This window comes from Amblyraja radiata, chromosome 13 (genome assembly GCF_010909765.2).
Source record: "Amblyraja radiata isolate CabotCenter1 chromosome 13, sAmbRad1.1.pri, whole genome shotgun sequence".
NCBI lineage: Eukaryota > Metazoa > Chordata > Chondrichthyes > Rajiformes > Rajidae > Amblyraja > Amblyraja radiata.
In genome coordinates, this window is record NC_045968.1 from 23,032,538 (window position 1) to 23,044,835 (window position 12,298).

Here is a 12,298-nt window from a genome sequence, read left to right on the forward strand (position 1 = left end):
AATGGGATTGATGAGATTGCCTGAGTTGGCATAGATGGGCAGAATGATCTTCCTTCATGTTGTATGGTTTAAAAAAGCCATTAAGGATGTGGGTGGTTTGTCGCAGTACTTTGATACTTTCAAAAGAAAGGTTAATGTTTTATTATATCTGATCAACCCAACCTGTCTTCACCTTCAATTGAAACAGGCTGCTTCATTTGGGTGAACTTTGCCAGTTTGGAGCATCCATGACAAAGTGGATGATTAAGGTATGGCACTGTGTATCACCTCCTTCCATCATCCCACCAACTATACTGTAACTGTCTAACCCTTAACCTCTGAACATTTAAATCTCTTCACTTCTTCCAATGACTTCAAGATCAGCCTCCCTCAATCATAACACCCAGACCCATTACACTGATGCAATTATAAAGAAAGCTTATCCAAGACTCAACCTCCTGAGAATATTAAGGAGATTTGCTATGTTATAGAGTACTCTCTTGAACTTCTACAGGTGTACAGTAGCGAGCATATTGATTAGTTGCATCATGGCCTGGTTTGGTAACTTGAATGCCCAGGAGCAAAGAAGACTACAAAAAGTGGTGAACACTGCCCAGTCCATCACTGGATCTAACCTCCCCATTATCGAAGGGATTCACTGCCTTTGCAGGAGTCTCTGCCTCAAAAAGACAGCCAGCATCATCTAAGACCCACAGCTCCATGGCCACACACTCTTTTCACTCCTGCCATCGGGAAGAAGATATAGGAGCCTGTAAACTGTAACGTCCAGGTTCAGGAACAGCTTCTACCCTCCAGAGCAGCTATTAAACACTACAATCTCCAAATAAGCTCTGAACATTATTGACTTGGGGACATTGGTTTTGTTTTTTGTTGTTAGTTGTTTGTTTTATGTGCGTGGATGTAATGTATATATGTATCCATTTTGACTCTTTGATCACTGATGCCAAAGCCTGAGGTGCAGTGGCTTTCATTCTTGGCGGTGCTTTAAGTTAGCAACATTTCAGTGAGATAGTTTAGCAGTCAGAAATAAATCAAGTAAAACTGAAAAATATATCAAGCTGGATTTTTGTTTGTGGTTACAGAAATAAATACATTTTAACACCTTAAACATATGTAATAATGGAAATGAACTAATACTGAAATGTTACTTTATAATAAATAATTAAAATGGGGTTTTCCAACTAAATTCATGATTTCTAATTGCACCACTTCCCATTCTCAACATAAGTGGAGTAGACATTTGTGCAGAGGGAATCGGCTCCCAAACTGTCTCTAAGAGGCAAAGCATTATTTATATATGATCCATTATAAGTCATGGGAGCAGATTTAGGCCATTCGGCCCATTGAGTCCACTCCGCCATTTAATTATGGCTGATCTATCTTTCACTCTCAATCTTTATCTCCTGCATTCTCTCTGTAACCTTTCTCACGCTTAGTAATGAAAACCATGTCAATCTCCGCTTTTAAAAAACAAAATTACCCAATGATTTGGCCTCCACTGCCGTCTGTGGCAATGTATTCCATGGATTCACCACCCTCTGACTAAAGAAATTCCTCCTCATCTCCTTCTAAAGTTACGTCCTTTTATTCTGATTTACATTAAAATATATTTCCTTTTAATATTCTTGAAGGATCTGTGGAGCCCAACTTGTTTGTAACATCTCCATAGCATGGAGATCAGAATTACAGAATGAAAATTGTCAAAAAGATTGATGTTAATTAAAACCGATATAAGTGTCTATGAAAGCAATGCTAACAAAAGGTAACAAAGAAAGGACTATATGGTAGCTAAGATGTATGCACAAAGGCAGTGCTGAGCATGAGATGTTTCTACCAGCAGAGGGTAAATAAGATAAACTACTTCTGCTGAAGAGCATGGAGTGAGTTACGTCCACTTAGTTCAGAGACATGTTACACACCGTAAGCCGTTCTGATTTTTTAGGTAGCTGGTTCCCATGTACTGTTTCGCATTTTCCCCGTTTATCTGCATAGATTAACGTTTCAGAGGCAGACATTCAGTGCAAAGAATTTGCCGTTGTTTTTTTTTAAAGCAAAGCAAAAGCTCCTCAAGTTAATGAATAACTGCGACATGAAACTACATCTGATTCCATTTCCTGGTCTTCCGATGTCATTGATTCATCCGTGGTTGTGCTTGATGAGGAACTGGAGGAAATGGGCAGCGGGGTCATTACTGGATGTCTTTGTTGTCTGTTGGCACATGTTGGCGGTTTCTTTATTGGTACTTGCTCGCATTCGCGTTGTGAGTCACAAGTGTACATACAGGTGGTGGCTTTTGCTGTGTATGAAAGATATAAAGAAGCTGATTAGTGTCAGCAATCAACTAACCTTCTTTGCTGGCTTTGTAATCCCTCAAAATTAGTTTTTTTCTGGGAACAATCTACAACTTGCCCTCCCCATGCAATATAAATACTCTGCCTGATTCATCTTTTAAAAACTGAAATATGTCTGTACACGGTGGTGAAGACTTTATTCAGGTTCTCACAACTCATTCAAATGTTGAACATTTCAATTAGGTCTCTTACAATTTTCCTCCTTTTCCTAAGAATATAAACCTTGTTTTTCTCCCTTAGGCTTCCACATTAAATGGCATCATGTAGCCATCACACATGGTACTGCACTTCTGATATATGGTTCCACTGAAATCAGATGGGGCAAATTTCTGAAGCTGAGTATAAACCAAAAGGGTTTCTATGTTGTGAATTAGGACATCCAACTAAGGATAATTTCTTCTGCAGCTCTTTTAAGCAAATTCCTGATGCATGAGCTCGTACACTTGATGCCAGTTTTACCCTTCCTATAAAACAGAGGTGAGAATTGTACATACATTGTAGCCCAAGTCAGCATCATTGTAGCAATTTAACTCCTGTAAATTTATGTACTCTGTCACCAGCTAATGCATCCACATAAATTACTGTTAATCACCCCATTATACAATAATCTGATACTATTAGATTTATGATTTATATCTGTTATATACTAAAACAGCAAATAGGAATATTTTACATGCAATATGTCTGCTATTATTCATATGAATATATATTCTTTGAATAATGATTACAAATTCAGATTAAGACTAGGTTAGTCCAAACTCCAATTGTCTCCAATGTTAACTTTGTTACACTGAGTTACTCAATTTATACTAAAACAGCAGAGAAAAAGTCTGAACAAAGTCTGACCTTGAAAATATAACTCAACTGAATTAATTCAGCGTAGGCTTGCTTATTTCTCCAAGCCTCGTGCTCTCAAGAATTCATTACTTAAAAACTGGTTTCCAGTGAGAGATAGCTTAAGTTTAATTATTGATTAATATTTTAATAGTAACAGAAAATAAGAATAATTACTAGTACGGTTTAAGAAATTGAGCATGTTCATCAGATATAATTCTTAAATATTTTAATAGTAACAAAAATAACAAATAATGTTAATAATTACTAATAATTACTAATACCATTACTAATACATTAAGCATGTTCATCGGATATAATTCGTAAGAGCTGGAAGTGATGTCCAAAATGCTGTCATTCAATGTGCCTAATATCTTATTTGTAGCAAGTTTCAGATTGGATTATTCCAGGGCAAAATAACCAAGATCGAGGACAATATTACAACTTTGGAGAACTAGTAAGAATAGTGAAGCAAGAGCAGCAATCCCAATGAACAAGTAGACACAAAATGCTGGAGCAACCGGAAGAACAGGTAGGTTAAGACAGACTAAGCGGAGGTGTTCAGCGAAACGATTGCCGAGCCTGCGGTTGTGGCCTCGCCAATGTACAGAAGTTGACACCTAGAACAGCGGATACAGTAGATGAGGTTGAAGGAGGTGCAAGTGAACCTCCGCCTCACCTGAAAAGACTGTCTGTGTCCTTGGATGGAGTCGAGGGGGGAGGTAATGGGACAGGTGTTGCATCTCCTGCGGTTGCAGGGGAAAGTATCTAGTGAGGGGGTGGTTTGGTGGGAAGGGACGTGTTGACTAGGGAGCTGCGAAGGGAACAGTCTTTGCAGAAAGGGGGGGAGGTGTGGGATTCCGTTGGAGGTGATGAAAGTGTTGGAGGATTATATGCTGTATGTGATGGCTGTTGTGGTGGACGGTGAGGACAAGGGGGACTCTGTCCTTGTTGCAAGTGGGGGGTGGGGGAGCAAGAGCAGAGCTGCGGGATATCAAGGAGACCCTAGTGAGAGTCTCATCTATAATAGAAGAGGAGAACCCCCGTTTCCCAAAGAATGAGGACATCTCTGATAATCTACTATGGAAAACCTCATCCTGGGTGCAGATACGGTGTAGTCGGAATAATTGGGAGTTGGGGATAGAGTCTTTACAGGAAGCAGGGTGTGAAGAAGTGTAGTCTAGATAGCTGTGGGAGTCAATAGATTTGTAGTAGAAGTCAGTCAATAGTTTGTTTCCTGTGATGGAGACGGTGAGATCCAGAAACCCAATCCCAATGAACAAGTTGAGTAAAAGTACCAAGATGATGAAATACTAAGCCAAAAATTATCTGCTTTTCTTTCCATTTGACGAGCATCTTGACATTATTTGAAAGTCTCAGGAACCGGAATGAATTTATAAATAATGCTCAGGACTAAGAAACAAAGGATGAGGAATAAAAAGTATCCTCAAAAGAAGTTCTGCAATTCATCTAGAGTAAATGAGAATTTCCTAGGTTTAACTTTGTAAAACAGTGAAATAATTGGGGAAAATTTATGGCAAGATCAAGACTGGGGGATTTTGCTTTGGAAATGTACAATATGTGATCTATGTCCTGTTGAGGTTGAATCCAAATGGATTGCATTGCATAGAGGAATTCTAAAGCATAAAGCCAAAATATTGCGTTATTTTAGGATGGAAAAGAGTTCTTGAGAATGTTGTGAGGAATAACAGATCTGAAAATTTGCCAGAGAACAGCTTTACCCAAGATAAAATATCCAAAACCTCCGATTTATAGGAGAGGACACACTGATTTGAATGGATATATTTAGTCAGCAAGAAATGGCAGAGAAATATAACTATTTGTGATGATTGTAACTAAATTATTTCAAGTCAAGTCGAGTTCATTGTCATATGCACAAGTATAGTGAGGTGCAGATACAATGAAAAAATGGCTTGCAGCATCAATCACCACAGGTAGATAGACAGACAACACAAAAACATAAATGACACAGAAATTGCACATAAATTCTACAAGAAAGTGAAAAGAAAGTCTGCAGAATAAAGAGTGTGAAAATACACAATTAGGAAACGAGTCCCTGGAGGTGCAAGAGGTTATCAATAGGGTTTTTCTTGCTGTGGTAGGATTATGGTTGCGCAGTTCTGATAAATGTTGGATAGTAGTTGTTCCTGAACCTGGCTGTGTAGGACTGCAGGTTTCTGTATCTCCTGTCAGATGTTTAACTTAAGGGCCTGTCCCACCATACAAGTTTACCCAAGACCTCTCCCGAGTTAAAAAAAAATCAAACTCGTGGTAAGTACGTAGAATGTACGTAGCAGGTACGTCGGAGCTCGGGACGTCTCTTAGCGGCTCGTAATGCTAACGGCAGGTACTCGGGAAATGCGGTATGCTCGTGAAGTTTTTTCAACATGTTGAAAAATGTCCACGAAAGCCCCGAGTACCTACGAGCGGCTATTACCGTAATTCTCCGAGTTCGAATCGGGGGAAACTCGGGAGAACTCTTCAATTACCTCGTACAGTGGGACAGGCCCTTTAGTTTAGTTTATTGTCACGTGTTCCGATGTACAGTGAAAAGCTTTTGTTTGTGTGCTATTTGGCTGCTGCTTTCTGTTTCAGAATTCCTGGCTCTCATTGCACTAAATTCTCTTTAAGGTTTATGAACACTATTATCTGTATGGAGGTAATACAATGGAAGACTAATGTGAAATGCAGACAGCAAAGGGAAAATGTACATTTGGAAGTGTTTAAGTCACCACCAAATTTTCAAAGAATTTGGTTTTGAAATTGTTTATAACTTTTTAACTGAGGGTAGAATGTTGATGAAATATAAAATAGCATCACATGTTGCAGCGATCAATCAAGCTAGCTGATTTCAATAGATCAGAGGGATTTGATAGATTAGGCTCATCAGCAATGAGATGTGGATGAAAGTTAGCAAGCGATGAAAGTTAGCAAGTGATAAGTGATGGAAAAGGATGGAGTACAAAGTACATAGTATGCAGGAATTTTTTTTAAATGATATCAATATGATTTGGGAAATGTGTTCATTAAGTTCAGAAGCTGTCTGGTATCAAATATAAACAGAATGCTATAATCTATAGTCAGAAATGAGTGTTAGAAATCAAAAGGAGTGATTTTAAATGATTAAGAAGGAACTGCAGATGCTGGAAAATCGAAGGTATACAAAAATGTTGGAGAAACTCAGCGGGTGAGGCAGCATCTATGAAGTGAAGGAAATAGGCAAAGTTTCGGGTTGAAACCCTTCTTCAGACTGATGTGAGGTTTGGGGGGGGGGGGGGTAGGAGGAAGAAAGGGTGGAGCCAGAGGGCTGAGGGAGAGCTTAGAAGGGGAGGAGAAAGTAAGGACTACCTGAAATGAGGGAAGTCAATGTTCATACCGCTGGGATGCAAACTGCCCAAGCAAAATATGAGGTGCTGTTCCTCTAGTTTATGGTCGTCCTCACTCTGGCCATGGAGGAGGCCCAGGACAGAAAGGTTAGATTTGGAATGGGAGGGAGAGTTGAAGTGATGAGCCGCCGGGAGATCAGGTTAGTTATTGCGAACCGAGTGGAGGTGTTCGGCGAAGTGATCGCAAAGCCTACGCTTGGTCTCACCGATGTAGAGCATCTGACATCTAGAGCAGTGGATGCAGTAGATGAGGTTGGAGGAGGTGCAGGTGAACCTCTGCCGCACCTGGAAAGACCACTTGGGTCCTTGAATGGAGTCAAGGGGGGAGGTAAAGCGACAAGTGCAGCAATTCTTGCGGTTGCAAGGGAAAGTGTCCTGAGAGGTGGTGGTTTGGGTGGGAAGGGACAAAATGACCAGGGAGTTACGGAGGCGGCGGGGTCTGCGGATGCAGACAGGGGAGGAGATGGGAAGATGTGGCAAGTGGTGGGGTCACATTGGAGGTGGAGAAATTGACAGAGGATTATTTGTTGTATGTGACGGCTGGTAGGGTGGAAGGTCAGACCAAGGGGACTCTGCCCTTGTTACGAGTGGGGGGGATGGGGATTAAGAGCAGAGTTACGGGATATAGAAGAGACCCTGGTGAGAGCCTCATCTCTGGTAGAAGAGGGGAACCCCCGTTCCCTGAAGAATGAGGACATCTCCGATGCCCTGGTGTGGAACACCTCATCCTGGGTACAGATGCGGCGTAGACGGAGGGATTGGGAGTAGGGGATGGAGTCCTTACAGGAAGCAGGGTGGGAAGAAGTGTAATTATTATATACCTGGAATATTATATTAAATTTGGGTCTCCTTTTTACCAAATGGATATAGTGGTACTGCAAATCATTCAGAGGAATGATATATGGCTAATTCATGAAATCAAGAGGACAGAGATGTGACATCAGCTCATCCACTTCAAATTGTCAGCAAGACCAGGATGAGGAGTGGGGGACAACAAAGAACCATCAGTTTCTTTAAGTTGGACGGAAATCTTAAACTGGATGGGTTATTTTCTATTATCAGTCACAGAAACCGGTTGGAAGCATATTGGTTCAGTTGCATCACAATTTCTAATTAATTATATGCAATTTACTGATATAAATCTCTGCTGGGACCGTTTTATACCTTCTTAATGGCCGTCCCCATTTGATTTGATTTTGTACTATCCAAAGTGTTGAATGATATGCAGTTGACTAAATTAGTCCCATAAGCTTTATTAGATACTCTTACACTTAATATGTGCGTAAAAATGGCGTCAAATACCTGTACTAAGAGATAATAATTATTAAGTACACCATTTTGGAATGGTTCTTACAATATTTACTTTAATGTTTATTTCTTGCCTGCAGTTCATAAAACTGTCAATATTTTATTTTATCACAATCACAATATTATGAGAGTCACAGAGCTATGCAGCATGAAAATAGGCCCTTTAGACCAACATGTCCATGTTGACCAGGTTATCTAACCAAGCCAGACCAATTTGCCTAAGGCTGGCTGATACCTTTCCAAATCTTCCTTATTCATGTACCTCTCTCACCTTAAGGCGAGACACTAGTTTGAGACTACTATCCTGGGCGAAACACTATGGCTATTCATCTTATCTACAGTATGCCCCACATTAATTTTTAAACCTCTAAGATTATTATTCCTCAGCCTTGTACAATCCAAAGTAAAATAGGCTCAGACTATCCAGCCTCTCCTTTTAACTCAAACCCTACAAACTAATGTAACATTCTCGTCAATTTTTGTTTTTGCCCCCATTCCAGTTTAATGTTATCCTTCCTATAGTTGGGTAACCAAACTCTACACAGTCCCCAAATGCAGCCTTAGGGTTACAAAACCCATGTAGACAATGTCTACCGCTCTACCCTCATCCATCTTCTTGGTCAACACTTGAAAAAACGCAGTCAATTTTGTGAGACATCTTGCATGCACAAAGCCATGCCAAATATCCCTGATCAATCCCTGCCTTTTACAAATGCGTGCAGATCCTATCTCAGAGTCCCCTCCAATAACCTACCCAGCATTGATGTTCGATTCACTGGTCTGCAGCTCACTGGCTTCCCTTGCAGCCTCTCTTACATAGAGGTGTAACATTAGCCACTCTCCACTCTCCAGGCACCTCACTCCTGGCTATTGATAATAGAGATTATCCTGTCGTTGACCCTGCAATTTCGTCCCTGGTTTCCCAACATATCCCATGAGACATTTGATCAGTTCCCTGAGATTTATCAACCTTAATGTGAATTTAGACCTCCAGCATCTCCTATTCTGAATTGTCGACTCTCTTCGAGATAGTGCTATTAACTTACACAAATTCTATATCACCCATGTCTTTTTCCATAGTAAAAGCAGATGAGAAATATTATTTTAACACTCATCTCCTGTGGTTTCACGCACAGATGACCTCATTGATCTTTAAGGGCCCTTAATCTATCTCTAATTACCCTTTTCCATTTAATTTACTGCAGAATCACTACCACTATCTACCAAAGCAATCTCATGTCCCCCTTCTTTCAGAAGTTCCTGATTTTATATCACCCAAATTCCAAGGCACCTTTGAATATATAGAATTTTCACTGCAAAATCACATTTGCTGAATGGTTTAATTTATTGTTAAAAAGCAGATTGTTGACAATATTCAGTCTGAGTATGCACGCAGTATTTTCCCTTTGCATTCCTTATTTAACTTTTCCAGAGTGATTTAGTCATATAAACATTTGTAAAATCTAATTTCCAATATATGTGTAGAAAGGAACTGCAGATGCTGGATTAAACAGATGATAGACACAAGACGCTGGAGTAACTCAGCGGGACAGGCAGCATATCTGGAGAGAAGGAATGGGTGACGTTTCGGGTCGAGACCCTTCTTCAGACTGATGTCAGGGGAGCGAGATACATAGATAAGGAAATATAGGTTGTGAAAATAGTACAAAGGGAATGGTGATCAAGGAAAATGTGGAATAGATCATTGGTAGCTGGGAGAAGTTAACAACAAAGCAAACAGAGATAAAATAAAGTAGGAGACAATAAAACTGGTGGGAGAACTGGGAAGGGAGAGGGATAGAGAGAGAGGGAAGGTAAGGGTTACTTGGAGTTAGAGAAGCCAATGAACATACTGCTGGAGTGTAAGCTGCCCAAGTGAAATATGAGGTGCTGTTCCTCCAATTTGCGCAAGGCCTCACTCTGACATTGGTGGAGGCACAGGATGGAAAGGTCAGTGTGGGAGGGGGAGCTCCCCCTCCCTCCAGTTGTAACAGGGATAGGGCCCCCCAAATCCTCACCTTGCACCCCATCAGCCGTCGTATGCAGCGCATAGTCCTCCAATGTTTTTGCCACCTCCAATGGGATCCCACCACGAGCCACATCTTCCCATCTCCACCCCTTTCCACTTTCCACAGAATCCGTTCCCTCCACAACTCCCTGGTCAACTTGTCCCTTCCAACCAAACCACCCTCTCCCCAAGTACTTTCCCCTGCAACTACAGGTGATTCAACACCTGTCCCTATACCTCCCCCTCGACTCCGTCCAAGGACCCTGACAGTCTTTTCAGGTAAGGCAGAGGTTCATTTGCACCTCCTCCAACCTCATCTACTGTATCTGCTGTTCCAGGTGTGAACTATATTTCGGCGAGACCAAGCTCAGCAATCGTTACGCTGAACACCTCCGCTCAGTCCTCCTAAACCTACCCGATCTGGTTGCTAAACACTTTAACTCCCCCTCCCATTCCCACACTGACCTTCCTGTCCTGGGTCTCCTCCTTTCTCCTAGTGGGGCCCAGCGCAAATTGGAGGAACAGCACCTCATATTTCGCTTGAGCAGCTTACACCCCAGCGGTATGAACATTGACTTTGCTAACTTCAAGTAACCCTTGCTTTCCCCCTCTCTCTCTCTCTCTCCATTCCTCCCCTTCCCAGTTCTCTGACTAGTCTTACTGTCTCCGACTACATTTTATCTCTGTTTGCTTTGTTGTTACCTTCTCCCAACTAACAATGATCTACTCTACGTTTTCCTATATCTCCATTGCCTTTGTCCCATTTTCACCTTACTCTTCCTTATCTATGTAACTCCCTCTCCCCTGACATCAGCCTGAAGAAGGGTCTCGACCTGAAACATCACCCATTCCTTCTCTCCAGAGATGCTGCCTGTCCTTCACTGAGTTATTCCAGCATTTTGTCTATCTACACATTTTTTCTGATTGCTTTAATTCTTTCATATCCAATTTATACTTAATGCCAAAAGGTTTTTATTTTATTTGTAAGCCGACAGTCTTCCCTATTGCATTCCCATGAATAGTGCACAAACCCATTGTACCTTTATTTTTTTTATACCATTTATTCACTATAGTGGCATGGTTTAATGTTTAATGTGTCATTCATAACTTTCACTATGTCATGTTGTCACTTGCGGGCGGAGCACCAAGGCAAATTCCTTGTATGTGCATACTTGGCCAATAAACTTATTCATACATTCATTCATGGTATTTACTCACTGGAGGATCTGCTAGAGCAGGAATGTCAATGTGAATCCCACAGTGGTAACTTGCAAATTCAAACTCAAATTATTAAATTAAATATGGATTTCAACATAAATTTGGTCTCAGGAACTTTGACAATGAAACTACCAGGTTGTCTCCGCCCCTCTCCTCCACACCACCACCATCTGGTTCACGAAAGTCCACCATGGAAGGAAATCTTTCAATTTAACTGGTCTACAGAAGAGAATCTGGATATGAAGAGAGTCTGGACAGGCTGGGTTAATTTTTCTTGGAGCAGGGGTGGCTGAAAGGGATCCTGATTGATGTATTCAAACTAATGATAGGTGTAAACAAGGAAGAGAATAAGAAATGTTTCTTCACAGCAGATTCTAAAATTAGAGGTAATTGGTTTAATGTGAGTTGTAGAGGATTTAAAAGGCACTTTGTTTTCACCCATTTAGTGGTTGGAATCTAGAAAATCTCACTTGAGTGGGTGGACAAAAATGCTGGTGAAACTTAGCAGGTGTGGCAGCATCTATGGAGCAAATGAAAAGGTGACGTTTCGGGTCGAGACCCTTCTTCAGACTGGTATCATCAGACTCCTTTTTTAATACTAAAGATGTATCTAATTGAGCACGAATCGCAGAGACATAGAAAATTATAAGTTAAATGCTAAGAAAAAGGGATTTGTATTTATTGGTACTTGATCATCAGCATGGACATGATGGGTTGAAATGCCTGGCATTGTTGTATTATTGTATGATTCCAAAAGTTATTGATTCCTAAACTATGATTTTTTTATTTGTGTGTGAATGATTATGTATGTGTGATATGAATTATTTTAAAATGGGTGCCAATTCATATTGCATGTCCAGGCTTCTAAATACATTTTATTGGCATGTAACCCTTGATCCTGACTTCTGTTAAGTCTTGTGGAAGAGTTCAAATGCACTAAAGTAGCAATGTTACAAAATTTTGAGATTTTAAAAATCAAGTCTGCAATTTATCCCATCAGATAAAGCATAAAAAGAAGTTTAATTTGACACCTAATTCACTTTCATATCTTCAGTATTAACAAAGTTATGGCCATTTTCATACTCGGAAATTAGCAATTGCTTTTCCATTGACTTAACACAAAAGCTGTGATCAAGGACAGTCAAAAGCCCATAACTTTCTTAAAAATTAAG

The 12,298-nt window shown here is 40.5% G+C and overlaps 1 protein-coding gene across 1 annotated transcript in view; it reads right to left on the bottom strand.

The window, feature by feature from the left end:
* Positions 1–2,066: 2,066 nt before the first annotated feature.
* LOC116980138 (rho guanine nucleotide exchange factor 4-like) overlaps positions 2,067–12,298 on the bottom strand; it is a 60,604-nt gene continuing 50,372 nt past the window's right edge. The window contains exon 9 of the mRNA XM_033032248.1: positions 2,067–2,296. Within this exon, the coding sequence (XP_032888139.1) occupies positions 2,067–2,296 (230 nt within the window). The remainder of the gene's footprint in view (positions 2,297–12,298) is intronic.